General features: G+C 44.4%; 2 protein-coding genes across 2 annotated transcripts in view; one reads left to right on the forward strand and one right to left on the reverse strand.

Moving 5' to 3' along the window:
* Positions 1-4371, forward strand: part of cpxm2 (carboxypeptidase X (M14 family), member 2) — a 123283-nt gene extending 118912 nt beyond the window's left edge. The window contains exon 14 of the mRNA XM_037544324.1: positions 4063-4371. Coding sequence (XP_037400221.1) covers positions 4063-4118 — 56 coding nt within the window. The 3' untranslated portion in view covers positions 4119-4371. The remainder of the gene's footprint in view (positions 1-4062) is intronic.
* On the reverse strand, positions 810-20233 carry LOC108411179 (G-protein coupled receptor 26-like). The gene is made up of 3 exons (XM_017682615.2): positions 19152-20233; positions 13524-13637; positions 810-3253 (listed from the first exon to the last, which is right to left on the reverse strand). Exons 1-3 carry the CDS (start codon positions 19880-19882, stop codon positions 2992-2994), a joined length of 1107 nt encoding a protein of 368 aa, XP_017538104.1. The 5' UTR covers positions 19883-20233; the 3' UTR covers positions 810-2991.
* Between the last annotated feature and the right edge of the window lie 4177 nt (positions 20234-24410).

The raw sequence follows: 24410 nt of genomic DNA on the forward strand, positions 1-24410 counted from the left end.
TACTGTTAGTTTCCACAACCAAGTGTTTTTAGCTGTGGAGACGATGGACAAGCACCATCACTGCATCCTTCTTTACTCACTCACTAAGGGCCAGAGTAGGGCCGTGTTCAGAGGTAGTTGGTTGTTGGGTCAAAAATTAGCGACTTGTTCCAAATAAGAAATAGAAGCAAACAAATGTTTAGCATAACTGCGTGAAACGCTGCATTCGACTGAACTCGGAATTACATCCTTTTTGGCCGCCCTGTGTTTGAGCTACACAGTGGGGAAAAATATGGACGCCTCCATCAAAGCAAGTATTGTTAGTAACAAGCTGGCCAGCTAACGTTGGTGACGAGTATAAATAATGTTTACCTTCTCAAAACAGCAAACTTTATGGTCAGTGTTACAGATTTAACTACTTTTCTGAATGTTGATGAATCTAAAGCAAATAACAATATAACCTCTTATAAAAGTAGGGAAGTGGTGATTTATTACGCTCGCGGTGTGAGCACATGATTTATATCACCTCATGCACTAAAATCAGAGTTCAGAACACGCTCCCAGTTTTCTGGAGAAGAATTCCCAGTTACAGGGTTATTCCAATGCAGCATTATAGTTCTCTGTTACATTTGAAACCAGAGGAAACTGATCAAAGCTTTGCTCATGAATTTGTTCCATCATCGCATCAAATTTAGAACCATTTACCAACTGTGGAATTAGACCTCCGCATTTAACCCATCCATGCAGTGAAACACCCACATACACACTAGTGAACACACACACTAGGGGGCAGTGAGTACAGTTGCCCGGAGCAGTGGTCAGCCCTATCCACGGCACCCAGGGAGCAATTGGGCACCTTACTCAAGGGCACTTCAGTCATGGACTGTCAGCCAATGGGATCGAACCGGCAACCTTCCGGTCACAGGGCTGGTTCCCTGACCTCCAGAACACGACCGCCTCTTAGCTTTAAAGAACACGGACAAAATAAGGAGTTTAAATTAATGATAATCTAAATGTAGGGATTTTGAAATGGGTGGTTAGTGTAGTGTGTAGTGTACCAATGTACCAGTGTACCGATAAGCCCTGGGCAAGACTCCTAACACTACCTTCACCTCCCTGTGTAAAATGATCAAACTGGAAGTCACTCTGGATCAGAGCGTCAGCCAAATCCCGTAGATGTAAATGAAATTTGACTTTGTTCATAACAAAAATGCACATCTGGGTACAGCTTGTCAAACTTTTGGTGTTGGATTGTGGAGAAATCTGCCACTGATGAGGGTCTGCCCTAAACCCCCCAAATTCCTCTAGTCCATTTAATGTCTGAAGTGCAGCTGACAAGACAAGTAAAGCAAGTGAGCATGACAGTGAGTGTGTTTACATGCTCTTAATAATCCAACGACTGCAGAAAATCAGATCTCATCAGTAATCCAATCTGAGTGTTTATCCGAAAGAAATCAGAGTAGAATACACATGAAAAATCTGATTACTGAGCTAAAATCCAGTCTCTCCATCACATTTCTTAATCTGATTTTTAAGAAATGTTTACATGACCCTTTGAGTATTCAGATTACTGCAAAAATTTGATTATGATCGGATTATATCGGATTGGATTATAGTCCAAACCTAACTTTACGTTCCCACCAATGTTTAGCCCATAATTTCTCATGGTTGTCACCAGACATTCCGTTATGAGATTACATTTGGCCAAATAACGTTTTGCAAAACCTGTTCATATGAATTATTCCATTAGCAGTGCAACTGCATCAGTACCTGCATCAGAACACACACCTGTGGGTGAAGCTGCAAATTACCCGCCACGCTCATGGCAGCAGTGGGAGCTACAGTATAAGCACTAGCAGTTTAGCCAATAAACCAGTTGCCCTCGATCTAAATGCAATTATGCAGGAGTAGGAAGGAACTACAGACACTCAGGGTGGAGATTCGCCCATTAGGTGGTTCTGGGTCAAGCTAACCCTGTCAATTAAGCTACACTCGCTCTGGCAGTCTGAGAGGCCAGGCATGCGCGTGGTCCGGCCGGGCCTCCCCCGACCCCTCTCAGCTGCCAGCCATAGGCTTTAATTGGTTTCAGAGAGCGCTGTCTAAAGTATTGGGCTGAAACACAAAGGAAGTTTTCAATAAGAAAATGCAGAGGTCGTGCTGTTGGTTTACAGATGAGAGGGTTCTGCTGAGGATCTGCCTGCTTCTGTATTTATTTCCGCCGTCGTTCGCTCTGGGGGTCCCAGCGAGTCAGCGGCAGAGGGAGAGGTACAGAGCAGCACGCTATGCAGTAGATTTAGACTGTGGCATTTTGAACTGGATAAGATTTTCAGGCTTGTTGAATTGGAAACTAAAAATTCTAGAAAATGTTTCCATCACAGCGTTACTAAAAAATGACTAGTTTTTGTCCTTATGATACAGTGGATAGCAGCTAAACTCCAACCTAAGGAGCACAAGTTGAGCTAGTTACAGGTGCTACATTTCAGTATACTCATCTATCCAAATGCATGCATTTCCTTTGGAAACAGTGTAGCCTCACAATCCGACCACGACTCCTAACAACAAGCCAGTGTAGATTTCACAAGCAGACTTGGAGATACATAAACTCATCAGAACCTTTGATTCAGAACAAGAAAAATCCCATGTCAGTCAAAAATCCATGTCAGGCTCCTGCATCATCTCGCGGTCGCAAACATCCACAAGAGGCCTTGACCCTTCGTCAGTGTCTGAATACGTGGACAGAGCTTACGGCCACAGCGAGCGCGGCGGTAAGGTTATCAACCGAGTAGAAAAGTGGTAGAAAAATTTCTCCAGAACTCCTGAACCATAGGGGCTGTGGAATGTTCACGTATGGCGGAACATTCTAGAATCTTCCATTCTAGAATGGAATCATGTGGAACCTTCTGGAATCCATGACAAGCCTTGGCACATCCCACAGCAGAGCGCAACACCAGCTGAATCACAGCTTTTGAGAACAGAGCCTTCTCAGCGTCGCCCAGTCTGCGCCTTCGCGTCTCAGGGCGCCCGTTCCTTCTCTCCCCTGTCCGAATCTATTGCCTGAAGGATGGTGCTGGGTCCGTTAGGGCGCTGCCATTCGGACGAGTTCATACGGGTGCGTTTGAGGATCCGGTTGACGATGTCGGAGCAGGTCTTCCTGTACTGGTGCCGGAGCAGGGAGTAAATGAAGGGGTCACACGCTGCTTTACTGTAGGTCAGACACTTACACAGCACTCCCCACTGCTGGCTTATATGGACAGCAGGCCAGAGCTCCAGAATCCTGTCACAGAGAGAGATGCTTTAGTTTAGTTTTAATTAATCAAGTACTTCTTTACTCAGACATAGTGTAACAGATCATCTGGAACAGTGCATAAATGACAATGTTTCACTCTTCTTCAGTCACATTAATGACTACCTCGAATTCTGCCACACGTGAGTAGAAGCACTTTAAAGCACACGTCTGTAAATCCATAGGTCTTTATACACCGATCAGGCACATTATAACGTTATAGAAGCTAAAGTAGAGAATGTTTCAACTTGGAAAATCAACAGAATCAGAACAGGTGTTCTTTTTTTGCATATGACTATGTTTATACACTCACTGAGCACTTTATTAGGACCACCTCCTCGTTTCTACCCTCACTGTCCACCTTATCAGCTCCACTGACCGTATAGCTGCACTCTGTAGTTCTACAGTTACAGACTGTAGTCCATCTGTTTCTCTGATACTCTGTTACCCTGTTCTTCAGTGGTCAGGACCCCCATGGACCCTCACAGAGCAGGTACTATTTGGATGGTGGGTCATTCTCAGCACTGCAGTAACACTGACGTGGTGGTGGTGTGTTAGTGTATGTTGTGCTGGTACGAGTGGATCAGACACAGCAAGGAAGTGATTTGTCTCACTGTATTGAAATTAAATTGTTAACAGTTACCAAGTTGAGTAAATGTATGAATATAAAAAACCTCTAAAACAAACACTTCACTACAGTCAGTTCTGAAGCTTCAAGTGTTTAATTTCTATAATATTTCTAGTATTTCTAGTCAGACATGACTGACTGGCTGCTGACTGAAATGTCATCTTCGTTCCAGGGTTTCTGTTTCTATGGCTACAGCCCTACACTGGAAAGCAGCTCGATCAAATGTGAGCAGGGATCCCAAAAGCTCAGAGGACGACAAAGGCGTGGTCAGTGACAGGCCATGGGGCCCACTGACCATCTCAGTCATCTCATCCTGAAAGCACTGTTTCAGAACAGGTCGTGATTTAGCACCATGCCTTAGCCTTTACCACACAGTCTGAGCAGATTCCTGCAACAACCAATCAAAACTGAGAGAGAAAGAAAATACAGCAAGGAAAGAAAGAAGTGGGGTAAAGTCTCACGTGTGGAGCGAAGCTTCATAATGAGCTGAGTTTAAGGCACAATCGAGTTTATGTACAGTAAAACTAAAATTACCAACTGAGCACATTTTTCCTCTATGACCCTCATTAAACGTCTTCACCTGCTGCTTCTTTACTGTTTCAGCACAAACGGCAGAGAAAACGGCAGCAGCTCACGTTTGTTTAGTTGGGTCTGAGTTCTGTTTGTTTCAGCAGCAGATTAGAAGTAGAGTAGTGTGTGACCCCTAAACGTTTAGTGTGTGACCCCTAATATTTCAGTTGCCCAAAAAAATAAGAAAAATCTGTCAGATGGAGCGAGACGCACAGTCTTTTTATAATCTGATAAGACTTTTAAAGTCGTGTAGTGAACCCAAGGCTTCACAAATAGCAAACAAACAAACGTCACTCACCGCCGCCCTCTTCTGGTAATATTAACAAACAACAAATAAACAAACTCCCTCGAAAGATGTTACATTTACAGCATTAAGCAGGCGCTCTTATCCAGAGTAACTTACAATTTGATCATTTTTACTCAGGTAGGTGAAGGAGTCTTGCCCAAGGACTCTTATTGGTATAGTGTAGGGTGCTTACCCTGGTGGGGGACTGAACCCCAGTCTACAGCGTAGAAGGCAGAGGTGTTACCCACTACACTATCCAGCCAATGTTACTAACATAGGACACAATTAAACAGCACGTTAGTCAACTGGCCAATTCGTTTCCCAGTTTATTGGGGTAAAAGCTTCCATTACCTTGTAGCTAAAGCAGCCTCATAGCTCCAGAGCAAAGCTGAGGAAACAAACATGCCTTGGCTGATTGGCTGATTGGCTGCGCCTCTTTTAGTTTCCTCAGTAAGAATCCCCCAATGCTCATATTCACACCAGGCACTGTATTTTATTATCTGCTGAACAGACTCCAACATGGATATGCTGAGCCTAGACAGATGCTCAAAACAAAAGTGCTACTAAGGAATTAAATGTCAGCTGTGGATCCTCAGTGAAGCTTGGATTCCTGTTTCCTTTTTTCCCTCCCTGCTTTCCTATTCCGCTCCCCTCTTCTCTGAAGCCGGCTTATTAGGACGTTCCCCTCACACAGAGGGATTTCCTTCCTCTCTCTGCCAGTTCGTTGGAATTTCTTTTGTGCGACAAAGCAAAAAGTCAGAACCCGAAGGAGGGACCGATGCATGCGGGAGCTCTGAGGATCTGTAACAATCCAATTAATTTTTCATCACTCGTATCACACGAGCGTGGCTTGTCTTGGTGAGAGGAATTCGACTGGAGGCAAGCAACCAATTAAAAGCCCCATTATGTTTCCCTGGTCCCCATGACCCGTCACAGAGTGTTCCGTTCTTATCGAGGGGACTTCTTAAAACGTCCCTTTCTGTTTGTCTTTGAGTGTTGACAGCCAGAGTGTGGCTGTTTTCTAATTGACCGTACAGTATAATGAAGAAAGTTCCACTGTGGAGGGAATAGAGACAGCATCCATTACTAAAGGCACTCATATTGTGCTAATGAAGCATTTCTCTATACCCTTTGCTGGCTCTGTATAAACTGTGCTAATGCCCATCCATGAAAGAAATCAACAGAGGTGGATTCAGGTCCTGAAACGTCTTCATTATGACCTCTATCATTGGTGTACAAACCCCTAGACAATGATGTGGAACTGAACACAGACCTTAAAAAAACCCACTGTACCTGATGACGTGATACAGATTTTCGCTCAGGTCTAATCTTTCTGTCTTGACGGTTCACATTGTTTGTGTAAGCAGTGCTGGTAAAAAAACAAAAAACAAAACTAATGTATTACAAGTTACTAATCATCAGGGCCAGCTTTATCTAATAATCGACATAAGCAGCTGCATAGGGCCCTGCGGCCAACAGGAGGCCTCCTAACAACTTCTGGCATCATTATGTTGTCGAAGAGGCTTGAATGGGGGAAATATGTTAATCAGGTCTCAAAAAAGGCTGGAAAAAATGGAAAAGAATAAGAAATGGGGATGAGGAATTTTTTTTTGTGGTGTTAATGTTACACCATTAGTCATTGGCAGTAGTAGATCTGAGGTCTGTCTAACGTAGGCAGGAGTTTCAGTTGGCAGGTTAACTTTTTATAAAACTTTATTACAACTTTTTCTGTAATCCAGGTTCAAAGAGACAGTAGCAAAAGGGAGGGAAAAAAAATCATACTATCCAAATATGTATAAATAGACAACCCCATTTCCAGAAAAGTTGGGATGCCGTGAAAAATGTCAACAAAAACAAAATGCAATGATGTTTTATTGGTTTTTGAAAAAGATATTACATTTGATTTGTTGTCTTTGTACTATTTTCAATGAAATATACGGTTTAAATGATTTGCACATCATTGAATTTTGTTTTTATTTACATTTTGCACAGCATCACAACTTTTTTGGAAATGGGGTTGTAAATACTACTTAAATATGTATAGAGCCACCACTTGGGTCAGAATTAAGCTTGAAGTTAGCTGGATAAACAAGATATACTGCACGGTGCGAAAGAACTCAGACTGAGAGTCATCTATAATTTGAAAGACCAACTCCACTTCTACTTCCACGTCTACTTCTTAGCTACTTTTTTTTAAAAGTAATGACTACTTTTTAGCTACTTTTTGAAAAGTAGTGGCTACTTCTTGTTACTTTTTTGAAAAGTATTGGCTACTTTTTAGCTACTTTTTAAAAAGAAATTACTACTTTTTAGCTACTTTTTGAAAAGTTGTGGCTACTTTTTAGCTACTTTTTGAAAAGTTGTGGCTACTTTTTAGCTACTTTTTGAAAAGTTGTGGCTACTTTTTAGCTACTTTTTGAAAAGTAGTGGCTACTTTTTAGCTACTTTTGAAAAGTTGTGGCTACTTTTTAAAAAGAAATTACTTTTTAGCTACTTTTCGAAAAAGTTGTGGCTACTTTTTAGCTACTTTTTAAAAAGAAATGACTACTTTTTAGCTACTTTTGAAAAGTTGTGGCTACTTTTTAAAAAGAAAATACTTTTTAGCTACTTTTCGAAAAAGTTGTGGCTACTTTTTAGCTACTTTTTGAAAAGTAGTGGCTACTTTTTAGCTACTTTTTGAAAAGTAGTGGCTACTTTTTAAAAAGTAATGACTACTTTTTAGCTACTTTTTGAAAACTTGTGGCTACTTTTTAGCTACTTTTTGAAAACTTGTGGCTACTTTTTAGCTACTTTTTGAAAACTTGTGGCTCCTTTTTAGCTACTTTTTTTGAAAAGTTGTGGCTACTTTTTAGCTACTTTTTGAAAAGTAGTGGCTACTTTTTAGCTACTTTTTGAAAACTTGTGGCTACTTTTTAGCTACTTTTTGAAAACTTGTGGCTACTTTTTAGCTACTTTTTGAAAACTTGTGGCTCCTTTTTAGCTACTTTTTTTGAAAAGTTGTGGCTACTTTTTAGCTACTTTTTGAAAAGTAGTGGCTACTTTTTAGCTACTTTTTGAAAAGTAGTGGCTACTTTTTAGCTACTTTTTGAAAAGTTGTGGCTACTTTTTAGCTACTTTTTGAAAAGTTGTGGCTACTTTTTAGCTACTTTTTGAAAACTTGTGACTACTTTTAGATACTTTTTGAAAAGTAGTGGCTACTTTTTTAGCTACTTTTTGAAAAGTAGTGGCTACTTTTTAGCTACTTTTTGAAAAGTTGTGGCTACTTTTTAGCTACTTTTTGAAAAGTAGTGGCTACTTTTTAGCTACTTTTTGAAAACTTGTGACTACTTTTAGATACTTTTTGAAAAGTAGTGGCTACTTTTTTAGCTACTTTTTGAAAAGTAGTGGCTACTTTTTAGCTACTTTTTGAAACGTTGTGGCTACTTTTTAGCTACTTTTTGAAAAGTAGTGGCTACTTTTTAGCTACTTTTTAAAAAAGTAGTGGCTACTTTTTAGCTACTTTTTGAAAAATTGTGGCTACTTTTTAGCTACTTTTTGAAAAGTAGTGGCTACTTTTTAGATACTTTTTTTAAAAGTAATGACTACTTTCTAGATACTTTTTGAAAAGTAGTGACTACTTTTAGTTACTTTTTGAAAAGTAGTGGCTATTTCTTGTTACTTTTTTTGAAAAGTTGTGGCTACTTTTTAGCCACTTTAAGAACATGATTATCAGTATGTTTGTGACACACCAAACAAGCCTAAGTAATAGTGTGAACAAGACGCTGCATTTACTCCTGAGCCAGAAAGAAACAGACAACTGAAAAGCTGCAAATAAACAAAAAGATCACCAGAAAGTGCAATCAACAATCAAACTCTCACACCCAAGGCCCATTTAGACTAAAGGCAAAGGTCATTCAGGTTTTCCTAAGAAAAATAACTGAATACAAACCAGAGAATTTTGTACAAAACATAGTCAGGAACTGTGCTGGGAAGATGGAACACTACTGTTCCAAAAGATCTCCATTGCTGTTTTGATAATGATGGCTGCAAAGCAACAGCACACAATTTACATCATTTTACATACTCCCTGTGGATGAGGGCGTGGGCCTGACTGACTGCCATGGACCGGAATGACTGCCATGAAAAGTTGCGGCTACTTCTTAGCTACTTTTTTTTTAAAGTAATGACTACTTTTTAGCTACTTTTTTAAAAGTAGCTAAAAAGCTAAAGTAGCTTTTTGCTTTAAAAAGCAAAAAACAGCATCATGTCAAGAAAAATGATCTTAAACCTAGTCGATACATCCAATATTCACCTTTAAGATTGTTGTAAGATTATTTTAAGATTGTTTAACTTATTTGACTTATTTTGAGTAATTTTATCAAGTAAAATTCTCTCTATATTGACAACTTTGCTTGTTCTAAAATGATCTGCCAGTATAGTAACAGTATTTTACTCAATAAACTTAAAACAAGTAAAAATGTGTAGAAAACAGCTAAATGAAGTGCACAACCATCTCGAATACGAAATATTAAATATATCAACTAGAATTAAGATACTTTTATTTGGCAAGGTACTATTTTTACAGAGCAAAAAACTGAATTGAGTTTGAGTGAGTTTGAGTGAGTTGAATTTAACTGACTTATTTTAATAGTAGTCTTACTTATGACATACAGATGTGGCCACCCTTGTGGTCACCTCTGGATTCATTCTGTATTCATCCAGAATTCCAATGAACAACAATAGAGCTAAAACTGGCCTCAACATACCACACACACTCACAGTAAAATCCTGAGCTTAGAATATATAAATGAAGTGATAAATGGGTGCGTATACACACACGGCGCGTGGGGTATTACCCTCCGTACTGCAGGAGGATGGCTGTGTTATTTCATCATAATCCCAGCATCAAACCACAGCTCTAATTAATGACAACACTGTCACTGAACCATCTGAGGCTTCCAGACAGCCTCTATACACACACTCACTCACTCATATACACACACACACACACACACACACACACACACACACACACACACACACACACACACACACACACAGTCACAGCCCCGAGTCCAATTACAATAAAGGCATCCATCATATCTATTGAGAAAGATCAGGTGTTGGGTAAAGAAGCTGGGCTATTAGCACTTTACCTCCCCCTCCTTTATACAGCAGACACAAAGGGGACGCGAGACGATGAGCTTTTCAGCCGAGAGTGACTCTACAGATCTAAACCTGTAACGGTCCAATCTGAGCTGCATTCATTCTTCAGCCGTTTCAGTGACGGCAACATCCTCAGCTTCAGAGTTAGAGGAGTTTCTCCCCCTCTCTGCTTCTGGCACTACTTTGTCGATACCTTTACAAAATAATGACTAAATATGTCTAAATAAATAAATTTTCTAAACACTGTAACTTAGTATCTCAAAAAATGACCAGAGAGACACTAAGACTGAATTTCAGTTCTAAGAAAGTCAAAAGTCAAAATCATAAGTCACTATTCTGAGATACCAAACTCTTAAAAAAAGTCACCATTATTGCTGATTTTAAGAAATGTCATTACTTCAGGATAGTAGGTCATAATTTCATTCAGTGTCATTATTTTGAGAGAGCAAATCCCAATATCAAGATATTTTGTAATTCTTTGGAGATACTAAGTCAAAATTACAAGAAAATAAGTCATGACTAAAGTTACGAAAATGCTCGTAAGGGACAGCAGCCCCCATCTAGCCCCTAGCCCCCATGTAGCCAGCAGCCCCCATCTAGCCCCTAGCCCCCATGTAGCCCCTAGCCCCCATGTAGCCCCTAGCCCCCATGTAGCACTAGGCGTCTTTGTGGACAGCAGCAATTCTATTCCTCACATCCTCAGAGATTCTTTATCATGAGGTGCCATGTTGAATATCCAGTGGTCAGTCTGAGTGAATTGTACCCAAAACACCAAATTTAACAGCCCTGCTCCCCGTTCACACCTGGAACCCTGTAACTGTAACGAGGCACATGACGCCAGGGAGGGACGACGACACAACTGGGCACAATCTGGACCTGTTCATTGTGAGGTGGACTCACTTGTGCTGCCAGCTATTCAGACATTAATGTCTGTGTGTTGTTCTTTTCAGAGGACAGTAAATCTGCTCTGCTGTACAAGCTGCACACTGACCACTTTAACTTATATCAGAGCTTCAGTTCTACAGCGACGTCCCATCAGAAGATAGAATAACATACCTGCAGAAACGTGAGGGGTGCACTCACTTTTGTGAGATACAAGACACAAGCTTTTCTCTCCTCACTTCAACAACCTCCCAGGTTGACACTCAGCTCATCTGGTTGGTTATATGTTTACAACTGTATCTTGTTGTTTCTCTCCAAACATCTGTTTTATCACATACACTGCATGTCCAAAAGTGTGTAGACACCTGCTTGTCCAGTGTTTCTTCTGAAATGAAGGGTATTAATAGTGAGTTTAGTGGTCAGTTCTGGATCACTCCAGAAAAGGGGTGCTTTACACCCCTGTAGCTGACACTTGGCATTGGGCTTGGAGACCTTAGGCTCATGAGCAGCAGCTTCTAATTGTCCTATTCCGTTAGAATTACTTTCCTAGGGAAATAAATCAAGCTGTATGTGTGGAATAGAACACTCGTGTCTGCAACAGGTGCTTTTTAAAATAGCTAAATTAGACAAGCTGTCTAGATACTTTTGGACATATAGTGTACATGCTAAAAAATAGCGCCCCCATCTTTAAACATCTCCCTGTATCCCTGATGTGGACACAGCTGGCTTGCTTGAGGATGATTTTTGGGATTGTGTTTGCTGGGGTTTGTTTGGTGTTTGTTGGGGATTTTGGTGTTTGCTGGTGTTTGTTGAGGGTTGTTTGGTGTTTGCTGGTGTTTGTTGAGGGTTGTTTGGTGTTTGCTGGTGTTTGTTGAGGGTTGTTGAGGGTTGTTTGGTGTTTGCTGGTGTTTGTTGGGGGTTGTTTGGTGTTTGCTGGTGTTTGTTGAGGGTTGTTTGGTGTTTGCTGGTGTTTGTTGGTGTTTGTTGGAGTTTTTTGGTGTTTGCTGGTGTTTGTTGAGGGTTGTTTGGTGTTTGTTGGGGGTTGTTTGGTGTTTGCTGGTGTTTGTTCAGGGTTGTTTGGTGTTTGCTGGTTATTGTTGAAGGTTGTTTGGTGTTTGCTGGTGTTTGTTGAGGGTTGTTTGGTGTTTGCTGGTGTTTGTTGAGGGTTGTTTGGTGTTTGCTAGTGTTTGTTGAGGGTTGTTTGGTGTTTGCTGGTGTTTGTTGGTGTTTGTTGAGGGTTGTTTGGTGTTTGCTGGTGTTTGTTGGCATTGTTTGGTGTTTGCTTGTGTTTGCTGGGGTTTGTTGGTGTTTGTTGGGGGTTGTTTGGTGTTTGCTGGTGTTTGTTGGTGTTTGTTGAGGGTTGTTTGGTATTTGCTGGTGTTTGTTGAGGGTTTTTTGGTGTTTGCTGGTGTTTGTTGAGGGTTGTTTGGTGTTTGCTTGTGTTTGCTGGGGGTTGTTTGGTGTTTGCTGGGGTTTGTTGGGGGTTGTTTGGTGTTTACTGGTGTTTGTTGAGGGTTGTTTGGTGTTTGCTTATGTTTGCTGGGGGTTGTTTGGTGTTTGCTGGGGTTTGTTGGTGTTTGTTGGGGGTTGTTTGGTGTTTACTGGTGTTTGTTGAGGGTTGTTTGGTGTTTGCTGGTGTTGGTTGAGGGTTGTTTGGTGTTTGCTTGTGTTTGCTGGGGGTTGTTTGGTGTTTGCTGGGGTTTGTTGGTGTTTGTTGAGGGTTGTTTGGTATTTGCTGGTGTTTGTTGAGGGTTGTTTGGTGTTTGCTTGTGTTTGCTGGGGGTTGTTTGGTGTTTGCTGGGGTTTGTTGGTGTTTGTTGGGGGTTGTTTGGTGTTTACTGGTGTTTGTTGGTGTTTGTTGGGGGTTTTTGAGGGTTGTTTGGTGTTTGCTGGGGTTTGTTGGTGTTTGTTGGGGGTTGTTTGGTGTTTGCTGTGGTTTGTTGGTGTTTGTTGGTGTTTGTTGGGGGTTGTTGAGGGTTGTTTGGTGTTTGCTGGGGTTTGTTGGGGGTTGTTTGGTGTTTGCTGTGGTTTGTTGGTGTTTGTTGGGGTTTTTTGCTGTTTGCTGGTGTTTGTTGGGGTTGTTTGGTGTTTGTTGGGTTTTTTTGGTGTTTGTTGGGGTTTGTTGGTGTTTGCTGGGGTTTGTTGAGGGTTGTTTGGTGTTTGCTGGTGTTTGTTGGCATTGTTTGGTGTTTGTTGGTGTTTGCTGGTGTTTGGGGATTCATGTAGGGGATTATTCATGTTTGGTGTTTTGTTGGCAGGACATGGTGGAGCTGACGTGGCCCTGCACCTCTATCAGAGCATGAAGGAAATATATGATTTCACCAAACCACACACTAGATGTGCAGAAGCAGTGAATCCTAGAAGCAGTCGATTCAGCTCAGACCTGTGTTGAGTTTCAGAGCTGAGTGTGAAGATCAGCCATTTGGTCAGGCACCAGCGATTAGCACCGTGCTAAAATCACACAGGCCTGAATCACCAATAGTCTCTAATACCCTTGATTGTGTGATGTGCTTTGTGGATTATGTGGTTTGGAGATTAAGTGACACGCTGTTATGTGTAAAGATGGACTAACGCTAACCGGTGGCTCTACGCGTCCATTACCTTGTATTTCAGAAGCAGAGGTCAGGCCCTCACGGTAAACAGGTTATTAATATGACCGGTTATGAGTTATTATTACATGCGCTGTCGAGCTGATCAGTGTTGGCTCTGGCACAGTGATGAAGGCCGTGTGAGAGAGTGTGTGGACTCACCTCGTGATCACGTAGGGCGCGAAGCACAGCGCGAACGTGCCGATGAAGGTGCTGATTTTTCTGGTCGCACGCTGCCGTCGCCTCCTCTGCTCCTCCAGGCATCGCTGCCGAACACTGGAACACCAAAGCATCAACGTGTGTGAGTGCGGATATGATTTCATACATTTTTCAGGATGAAAATGTCCGGACTGGGAGTAAAATCCAGAGAAGAGCATCGCTAACCTTCATCTTTTTGGCTCCTGTTATGGTTATGTTAGAAAAATGTGTTACATACAGAAAATGATCACTGCCGTCAGAAGAAAACCTCGTATCTCCATTTTTGACGATTTTCAGATTTTGACATATTTTGAAAATGTCTCTTCCCTTTACATTGTGTGTAAATCTCATGATGAATGGACTAAAAGAAACAGCCCAAAATGACTCGGAAAGATGTCTGGTTCCATTGATTTATATTATAAGTAGGTTTTTTCCTTCTCCTGTAAAGTTACTATTTTGGAGATACGAGGTTTTGATCCGACAGCAGTGATTTATAAGATACACATGAGATGCGTTATTGTTACATATAGATATTCACACACGTAATACATATGGGACATATTACTGCTGCTGTTCCTGTTGTTGCTGTTGTTGTTATGTATGAATGCTTACATACACAGTACTGTACGAAGGTCAGAGACCACCCTTCAGTTATTTAGTGTCCAGTCAAAATAGCCACTGTATTATTATTTTTTCAGCGTAGAAAAAAGTAGTAAACACACTCTCATTAAAAATGGTTCTATATATTAATGTCTGAGGTGCTAAGTAGAACCATTTGATGTCAACCAAAAAAGGTCAGTAACAGGATTGGGTATAAAGAGCATCTCAGAGGGGCGGAGTCTTTCAGAAGTAAAGAGGAGGAGGGGTCACCACTCTGTGAAAGACTGGACCATCAAATAGAGCAACAGCTCAAGAAGAACGTTCCTCAACATAAAACAGCAAAGAGCTTCTGCTTTCCATCGTCTACGGTGCAGAACATCATTAAAGACTCAGAGAATCTGGAGAAATCTCTGTCTGTGAGGGACGAGGCTGAACACCAGGATCTGCTGGCCGTGATCTTTGGGCCCTCAGGCAGCACTGCATTAAAAACAGACATGATTCTGTAGTGAAATCACTGCATTATGAAATGAAAAATACGACAAATGAGCCCCTGAAACTGAAGAGCAGCTGAAATTCTGTATCAAACCAGAAAACATTTCACTGTCAGAGCTGCGGTCGCGTCTCCTCAGTTCCCAACACTAACAGAGCGCTGTTAAGAAGAGGTGATGAAGCTCGGCGGTAAACAGACCCCGTCCCAACTTTTTTCTTGGCGTCAAATTCAAAATGGGAATTTTTATTTAAAAAAATCTTAATTTCTTTCAAATTTGATTTGTTGTCTTTGTACTATTCTCAGTGAAATGATGACACTAACGACGGACCAGCGGACGACTAACCCAACTGTGCATCAACAGACGGACCGCAGCCCTGAGTTTTAATACAGGTTCTAATACAGTGGACGAGCAGAACTTCACAGAAATGTGTGCTGCGTTACTTTCACAGAAACCAGGTGACGATGAAGCCGTCCAAGCCGGAGCTGAAGCTCTTCTGCTGCCCCTTGAGGCTTCGCTATCATAACGAAATGTCCTGTCTAAGCGCGGTCCGCTCTGTCCCGAGGCTGAGAGCGTCTCCCTCGAGTACAGCAGACTAGTCCTAAAATAAGCTACAGTCCCAAACTGCTCAGTTTCACAGCTGCAGCGCTGAGTGACGAACACATTGCTGGAGTCTTTCCACTTACAGGTCTGTGTAATAACGTTTCTCCGGTCTTGGCCTGTAAATCTCTATTAACCTGTAGACTCAGAGTTTGGAGGCATGAACACCTCTAAGAACCATTTGCATGCTCAGATGGTTCTTTGCATGGTGAACTCATTCTTCAGGCTGAAGGAACGTGTTGTGTATGGTTCTGTACAGAATCAAGAAGGATTTTCTGCTGCTAATGCGCTTAAAATCCTCACAACAGAAGAGTGTTGGGTTTGGTGGTGTATATAGAACCATATACACTACATTCTCCATCAATCTGAAGAACCGTTTCACCATGCATGCCTGTTCCATACAGAACCACTGGTTTCACTAAAGGACTCTTGAAGAACCATCCAGTGTACATTACTAATAATAATTAAACTGTGAAGATGTAAAACGGTTCTGAGCGTTTCGGTGTGAAATGCTCTGTTCTAGATAAACTAACAGAGTCAGAGCCGTTCACAGTGGTGGTGATGGGAACCAGACGTCCCCTCTAAAAGCTCCTCACAGAAAGTTCCTACATGAAATGAGATGGCTATAAATTCACTGCCTGAAATAAAATGCTATATTTGTGTTGTAGTCATGGCAACCCCTGGTTCCCATCACCACCATTGTAAAGACGTCTGAGTCTGTAGTTGTTTCTACAAACTAAGAGTTTGTTATGGCGTGAAGTGTCAGTAAACTGAATCAAATCTGGCATCAGATGAAGTGACAGTAGGAAATAGTGACGGGGGGTGGGGGGGGTGGGGGGGTAGTGTTTAAAACTGCAACACACATTATTTCCAGTGTTAATCATAATCAAGCCCACAAATAAGGAAAAAGACACGAACAAACTCGGACGTTTGAGTCAATCCATGAATCGTGCAACAGACTGACGGTGAGAAACCGTGAGAGTGGGTTACTGCAGAGCTGAAACTCTAACTGTGACATTAATCATTTCAGAGTAACTGAGGGAATTAAATTACGTCGCGCGGTTTTAGCCGAAACTCCCACGGAATGAAAACGAATCATTTCTTTTTAAATGTTTGGTGAAGCGAATCAGTCCGTTTGAAAGAATCGGTTCAGTAAATTGAATCAAACCTCCCAGCATTATAAACAAAACCGACGGTATGAACCTGTGGATGGACTGTCAGGGTAGCAGATTTACAGTGGTGACCATAGATTCTGCTCAAAATGAATGAGGGGAATCGGTTTAGTTAACGGATCTAGTGTTATTACACCCAGCAGAACGTTCCTCTACCACAGACACGGGGAAATATTAATGCATGTTAGTGAAGGGGGTGAAGCTGCCGTGTTAATCAAGACTGTCATACTGAAAATGAATGGGTTGAATTTAACCCTCAGAACAACTTGCGAGTGAAACGTTTGGCCACTTCTAGCCTTCATAACTTCAGCACCTGCACTTTCAGCTCACAGACACTCCAGACTAACAATTACTGAAAGGTACCTGAGGTGGTGACGCTTGTTTTCAGGGTCTATATAAGCAAAAACTACAAAATCTTGCAGGCACTGGGTGAATTTTTGATCAAAGCGACTCACGTTCATAAACATCTTACATTTCTGTATGTACGTGTCAACCAGCGGCACATCTGAGCAGCCCAGGGTCTCCTGAAAATAACAGCACATGGCATGTGTGCCTGCCACATGTAAACACTTCATAATTCATATTCATACCAAAAAAGGGGTTTTAGAGGTTAACATGTTACTGACAGACACACTGCTGTGCTGCTGTTCATCATCACACCCTTCAGCCTTTATCACATAACACAACACTGCTACTGTACTTCTCAGAATTATTGCATTTCTCCAGTTTTTGGACAGCGTTTTAATCATTCATACAATTATGAATCATTACGAAACGATCAGTCTGACTTTGGCTACGTCTGTTCTCAACATCCCTGACCACCAGCAGCAGGAAGATCCACTTTAAAGAACAGAAATCCACCTTCTGATGATGTAATTCGAAGGTGGGTGTAAATTACAACTAACGTTAACTTGCACCAGATACACCGGTCAGAAATAGCAGTCTGACCACCTCCTCGTTTCTACGCTCACTGTCCATCTGATCAGCTCCACTGACCGTATAGCTGCTCTCTGTAGTTCTACAGTTACAGACTGTAGTCCATCTGTTTCTCTGATACTCTGTTACCCTGTTCTTCAGTGGTCAGAACCCCCATGGACCCTTTTTGACAAGGGTTCTAAATAGCACCAGAACAGGTACTTCTATTGTAACAGTGTCAAGCCTGCATGGAACACTTTTCAGAAACATTCTATGTAGAACCATGTTACACACATTCACTTCTACTGTTACGCTGTCAAGCTTGTTACAAGAGTAGAACCATTTTCATGGTCCTATGTAGGTCCTATAGCACGTTCTCCATCAAAAAGAACCCTTTCAAGCTGCAAAGAACCCTTTAATCATGCAGACGTCTCTGTGAGTGTTCATGGTTCAGTATAGAACCGTTTTCCTGAATAAAGAACCCTCAAAAAACCGTCTTTTTAAGTGTGTAGTTAAACGTGATTCACTGGATCAGACGGATACGGAAAGAGGTGCTAACGCAGATTAAAGAACCCTCTTCCTAGTTTTCTTCCAGCTCCACTGATGACATTATTTGGTTTGATGTACCAAAAATTGCCATAAAGCATTTGACCAACTTCTGTTCTGCAAAATTAAACGTATTATATTTATAAACTGACATATAAAAGAGGACTGTTCTGATTGGCTGCCCTGTTCTGTACCTCATTCAAATGGCACCACTTAGCTGTCCCATTTCAGGGCTGCATCCCAATTCAGGGCTGCATCCCAATTCAGGGCTGCATCCCAATTCAGAGGCTGCATTTGGAGGCCGGCTGCGTCACAGTGGTGCGACTAGACCGTCCCATTTCAAAGCTCCTTCAAATGCGTCCTCCTTCTCACGGCACCGAAGGATCCGACAGGTGGATCCAGCCAACATATCCCGAGTTTCACTGCGTGCCGCCGAGGGTGCGAGAATGTAGCGGCGTCAGCAGAGGAGCGACGGCGGCTGAGGAGACGCTTTAAATGTTTAAATGGGTTTAAACCGAGTCGAACAGCGAACGGTACAGACGTTAAAACGCCAACATGTCTGTTGGACTAGCTGCCCACGCCCCAGCTACCACCACCTGCCTTGGACTAGCTGCCCACGCCCCAGCTACCACCACCTGCCTTGGACTAGCAGCTAGTCTGACCAGAGGAGGATGGGTCCCCCCCCAGTGAGCCTGGTTCCTCCCAAGTTTTCTCCCTCAGCTCTGAGGGAGGTTCTCCTGGCCACTGTCGCCCCCTGGCTTGCTCACCTGGGGGTTTTACATTCCTGTTAAAACTCTGTCTTTACTGGAATTCTGTGAAGCTGCTTCGTGACGCTTCGTGGCGCTTCGTGACGCTTCGTTGCGCTTCGTGACGCTTCGTGACGCTTCGTGGCGCTTCGTGGCGCTTCGTGACGCTTCGTTGCGCTTCGTGACGCTTCGTGACGCTTCGTGGCGCTTCGTGACGCTTCGAGATGCTGTGCCACCAACAGGAAATCCGCCGTAGAGCCGACCGTCTCATTCCAGTTCAGCCTTCGGACACCGCGTCCTCCTGAAGATGCAACCCCTGAATTGGGACACAGCCCTTATACCTTCTATATGAACGGGTGGGGCTAAACTGCTGTAGGCTGACTGAGTGGATATATGTAAATGAGCTGGTTCTTGTGACGTCACAGAAATGATTAAAAACAGGCTGTTTCGGCGATACAGGCCCTTTAATCTTTGACCTCGAGTCACCGGATCCGGTTTCAGAGCGTCGTGATGAGCGCCACTCACCTGGGATGGATGTCCACGAGCAGCACGAGCGTCTGCATGGTGATGACGTCGATGCGCCTGCAGTGCACGCGCGCCACACGCAGCACGCCCCGGTAGGTGACGCAGAGCACCGCGAGCGACAGCGCGAAGGTGAGCGCGTGGAAGGTGACAGTGAAAGCGGCGAAGTGCGCGCGCGCCGGCCGGACCGTCCCTGTGACCGTGGTCTCCTCGTCATCCTCCTCGTCTTCCTCGCGCAGCGTGCACGAGGCGTACAGCCGGTGGTACCCGACCCAGGAGCGGCACGCGGCCGCCGCCGAGAAGCACGCGGCGTGCGCCCACGCGCAGGCTAGCGCGGCGGCCGCGTGACGTCGCCTCATGCGCGAGCGGTAGCGCAGCGGCGACACGACCACCGCGAGCCAGCGGTCCACGCTCAGCGCCGCCGTGCTCAGCATCGCGCCGCCGCTCAGGAGCGTCTCCAGGGCGCCGAGCGCGCGGCACCCACCGCCGCCGGTAGCCGTGCCGTTGGCGTCAGGCGCGCGCCTACCGGCGATCAGCACGGCGAGGGTGAGCGGCACGCTGGACACGGACAGCAGCAGGTCGCAGAGCGCGAGGCTGAGCGTGAAGAGCGCGGGAGCCTGGCGCCGGATCTCCGGGCTGCACGCGAAGCACGCGAGGACCAGCGCGTTGGCCGGCACGGACACGACCATCACGGCCAGCAGCGCGGCGCACGCGAGTGCGTCCACCGCGTCCATGGCGTGTGAGAGAGGGAGACAGAGGGAGGGATGGAGGGCTACGGTAACCCCCTCCCCTCCACGCCGGTACGCGCGGATGGAACTCTCGCTCTCCACGTCACCGCGCGCTTCGCCTAGTGCTGTCCATCAAGAGAGAGAGAGAGAGAGAGAGAGAGAGGGAGAGAGGGAGAGGGTTCCCCACCCCCACCCCCCCACAAACAGACTCCGGTCCGCGCGGATGGGGATCTTGCTTTCCGTATCATCGCGCGCGCCTCCATCAACTCTGTACGAGCTCTGGGGTAACTAGGGGCAAATCCTCACCTGGGGCGCGAGGCGAGATCTGCAGGTGGCTAATAAATCTCGTTCCTTCGCGAGCCCCCCGCCCCCAATCTTTTGTCCGGTGCGCGTGACCAAATTCCCCCCCCCTTACTCTGCCGCCGGGTGTGGGCGCTACAGTCTCCTCGTGCAGCGGACTGACTGATTCTTAGGCGTGAAGGGCTTGAACCCCCCCCCCCCCCCCCCCCTTAATAAAATGATAAAGTGACCGACTGCCCCCCAGCCCCCCCCCAAATGCCCCCCCAGGTCCCCCCTCCCCACGATCCCCATCAGCGCTTCTTGTCAGCCGGTGTGTGTAAGTAAACACACCCTCTGGCCACCCAGGCTGCTTTTCTGCATTATTTAGACTTAAATTCGTCTTAGTCCTCGAGGCTAGAGTTGAGGGGAGGAGCTACAATGTGCCCCCCCCTTAATATAGTGAAGCCCTTTTACCCCCCCTACAGATATTATACCCCACTGCTCTACATCAGACAGACCTGTTGAATCCATTAAATGCAGATGAACTGTGAGTAGCTGAAGTGGAGAAGGGAGGGGCAGGTGGGGAGGGGGGGGGGGGGGGTAGATGCTGCTGTTGAATTTTAGTTCCTTAATTTCTGTTTCTACACTCACTGTCCACTTTATTAGGTACACCCACTGACCGTATCATTTCTTTTTAAATGTTTGGTGAAGCGAATCAGTCCGTTTGAAAGAATCGGTTCAGTAAATTGAATCAAACCTCCCAGCATTATAAACAAAACCGACGGTATGAACCTGTGGATGGACTGTCAGGGTAGCAGATTTACAGTGGTGACCATAGATTCTGCTCAAAATGAATGAGGGGAATCGGTTTAGTTAACGGATCTAGTGTTATTACACCCAGCAGAACGTTCCTCTACCACAGACACGGGGAAATATTAATGCATGTTAGTGAAGGGGGTGAAGCTGCCGTGTTAATCAAGACTGTCATACTGAAAATGAATGGGTTGAATTTAACCCTCAGAACAACTTGCGAGTGAAACGTTTGGCCACTTCTAGCCTTCATAACTTCAGCACCTGCACTTTCAGCTCACAGACACTCCAGACTAACAATTACTGAAAGGTACCTGAGGTGGTGACGCTTGTTTTCAGGGTCTATATAAGCAAAAACTACAAAATCTTGCAGGCACTGGGTGAATTTTTGATCAAAGCGACTCACGTTCATAAACATCTTACATTTCTGTATGTACGTGTCAACCAGCGGCACATCTGAGCAGCCCAGGGTCTCCTGAAAATAACAGCACATGGCATGTGTGCCTGCCACATGTAAACACTTCATAATTCATATTCATACCAAAAAAGGGGTTTTAGAGGTTAACATGTTACTGACAGACACACTGCTGTGCTGCTGTTCATCATCACACCCTTCAGCCTTTATCACATAACACAACACTGCTACTGTACTTCTCAGAATTATTGCATTTCTCCAGTTTTTGGACAGCGTTTTAATCATTCATACAATTATGAATCATTACGAAACGATCAGTCTGACTTTGGCTACGTCTGTTCTCAACATCCCTGACCACCAGCAGCAGGAAGATCCACTTTAAAGAACAGAAATCCACCTTCTGATGATGTAATTCGAAGGTGGGTGTAAATTACAACTAACGTTAACTTGCACCAGATACACCGGTCAGAAATAGCAGTCTGACCACCTCCTCGTTTCTACGCTCACTGTCCATCTGATCAGCTCCACTGACCGTATAGCTGCTCTCTGTAGTTCTACAGTTACAGACTGTAGTCCATCTGTTTCTCTGATACTCTGTTACCCTGTTCTTCAGTGGTCAGAACCCCATGGACCCTCACAGAGCAGGTACTGTTTGGGTGGTGGGTCATTCTCAGCACTGCTGTGACACTGACGTGGTGGTGTGTTAGTGTGTGTTGTGCTGGTCTGAGTGGATCAGACTCAGCAGTGCTGCTGGAGTTTTTAAACACCTCAGTGTCGCTGCTGGACTGAGAACTGTGGGCAGCGTCCTGTGGGAAGCGGCCTGTGACCACTGATGAAGGATTAGAGGATGACCAACACAAACTGTGCAGCAGCAGATGAGCTGTCGTCTCTGACTTTACATCTACAAGGTGGACTGACAAGGTAGGAGTGTCTAACAGAGTGGACAGTGAGTGGACAGTGTTTAAAACCTCCAGCAGCACCGCTGCATCTGATCTACTTGGAAAACATGATTTCAGTGGATTATGGTTCAGTTATGTTCCCTGACTGAAGGCACTGAGATCCTTTTTGGAGTCTAATTTCATTCGGTGGTGTTGGTGCAGCTCTTAGGCTGTTTCGCACCTCTCACTGAGAGATGCTCCTCACCTGCGGTTCCTCCACTCTGTGCAGCAGCTCCTAAAGGGGCAGAGCCGGGCAGTGAAAGATGTCGGGATGAATAAATCTGTGTTTGACCTTCTGACATTGTGGGATTGTCGTGATATTTGGTCTGTAGGAATCCGACTGAGGCCGTATATTTAATGTTTTTGCTCCTCTGAACGTTTAACGTGTCTGTCCTGCTTAACGTTCACAGCGTTTACGCTGGGCGTGTTTTCTGCCTGTGTGGATTCGTCTTAATGAAGACCAACAGTCGGAGCGAGTCGGTGTGTTGGGCTGACTCACCCACACATGCTAATCCTGCTTTTAATGGACAAGTTCACTGTTTTTCAAGTCAGACCTCATTAAAACGGTGCAGGGAAGCTCACTGCTCTTCTTAGTGGGCTTAAAATCAGTCCAGTGGAGCATCCAGCTAAGTCCTCAAAACCCCATGATAAATCTGCTTTTCCAAGACAGGAGACTCACAGTACAGTGACAGCGCTTGTGTGTGGGATCACGTTTATTAGGAACAATAATATTACATCTGATATTTGAAAAGAAAGCGACAGCGACCGGATTCAGATACAGAACACAGTGAACATAACCTGATAGAAGTTTGACATTTTCCTTTTACAGTAGAACTTCTACGGGAGGTGGGAATCTGTACAGCAAGATTCCCATTTTGGAAAAGGAGTTTTAAGCTGCAAAGGGCCCATATCATGGAAAAAATTTTTATTAAAAAAGCAGTCCTTAGCACATTTAAGGTGTTAATAACTTTAGGCTCCTGATGGTGTTTCACAAGGATCATCAGGCTATAAATACACTATTTCCAAAAGTATTCGGCCGTCTGGCTTCACACGCATATGAACTTGAGTGACATCCCGTTCTTAATCCATAGGGTTTAATGTGATGTCGGCCCACCCTTTGCAGCTATAACAGCTTCAGCTCTTCTGGGAAGGCTTTCCACAAGGGTTAGGAGTGTTTATGGGAATGTCTGACCGTTCTTCCAGAAGCTCATTTGTGAGGTCAGACACTGATGTTGGGCGAGAAGGCCTGGCTCACAGTCTCCGCTCTAATTCATCCCAAAGGTGTTCTATGGGGTTGAGGTCAGGACTCTGTGCAGGCCAGTCAAGTTCTTCCACACCAAACTGGCTCATCCACGTCTTTATGGACCTGCTTTGTGCACTGGTGTGCAGTCATGTTGGAACAGGAAGGGGCCGTCCCCAAACTGTTCCTACAAAGTTGGGAGCGTGAAATTGTCCAGAATCTCTTGGTGCTGAAGCTTTAAGAGTTCCTTTCACTGGAACTAAGGGGCCGAGCCCAACTCCTGAAAACAACCCCACACCATGATCCCCCCTCCACCAAACTTTACACTCGGCACAATGCAGTCAGACAAGTACCGTCTCCTGGCAACCGCCAAACCCAGACTCGTCCATCGGATTTCCAGACGGAGAAGCGTGATTGGTCACTCCAGAGAACTCGTCTCCACTGCTCTAGAGTCCAGTGGCGGCGCTTTACTCCACTGCATTCCACACTTTGCACTGCGCTTGGTGATGTAAGGCTTGGATGCAGCTGCTTGGCCATGGAAACCCATTCCATGAAGCTCTCTACGCTGTTCTTGAGCTGATCTGAAGGCCTCATGAAGTTTGGAGGTCTGTAGTGATGGACTCTGCAGAAAGTCGGTGACCTCTGCGCACTATGCCCCTCAGCATCCGCTGACCGCTCTGTCATTTTACGTGGCCGACCACTTCGTGGCTGAGCTGCTGTCGTTTCCAATCACTTCCACTTTGTTATAATCCCACTGACAGTCGACTGTGGAATATTTAGCCATGGAAGTGATTGTAACACCTGAGGTCAATGATTTGGATGCGACAAGATTCATAGATTGAGAAAAGGTGT

Source organism: Pygocentrus nattereri, chromosome 13, assembly GCF_015220715.1.
Source record: "Pygocentrus nattereri isolate fPygNat1 chromosome 13, fPygNat1.pri, whole genome shotgun sequence".
NCBI lineage: Eukaryota > Metazoa > Chordata > Actinopteri > Characiformes > Serrasalmidae > Pygocentrus > Pygocentrus nattereri.

Bases quoted from the DNA above. Each gene is read 5' to 3' on its own strand.
- LOC108411179 (XM_017682615.2), bottom strand. From the start codon at position 19,882: ATGGACGCGGTGGACGCACTCGCGTGCGCCGCGCTGCTGGCCGTGATG. The intron at 13,638-19,151 runs GTGAGTGGCGCT...TTGGTGTTCCAG, and splicing joins CTCGTGGACATCCATCCCAG to TGTTCGGCAGCGATGCCTGG. The intron at 3,254-13,523 runs GTGAGTCCACAC...TCTCTGTGACAG, and splicing joins GCGCCCTACGTGATCACGAG to GATTCTGGAGCTCTGGCCTG.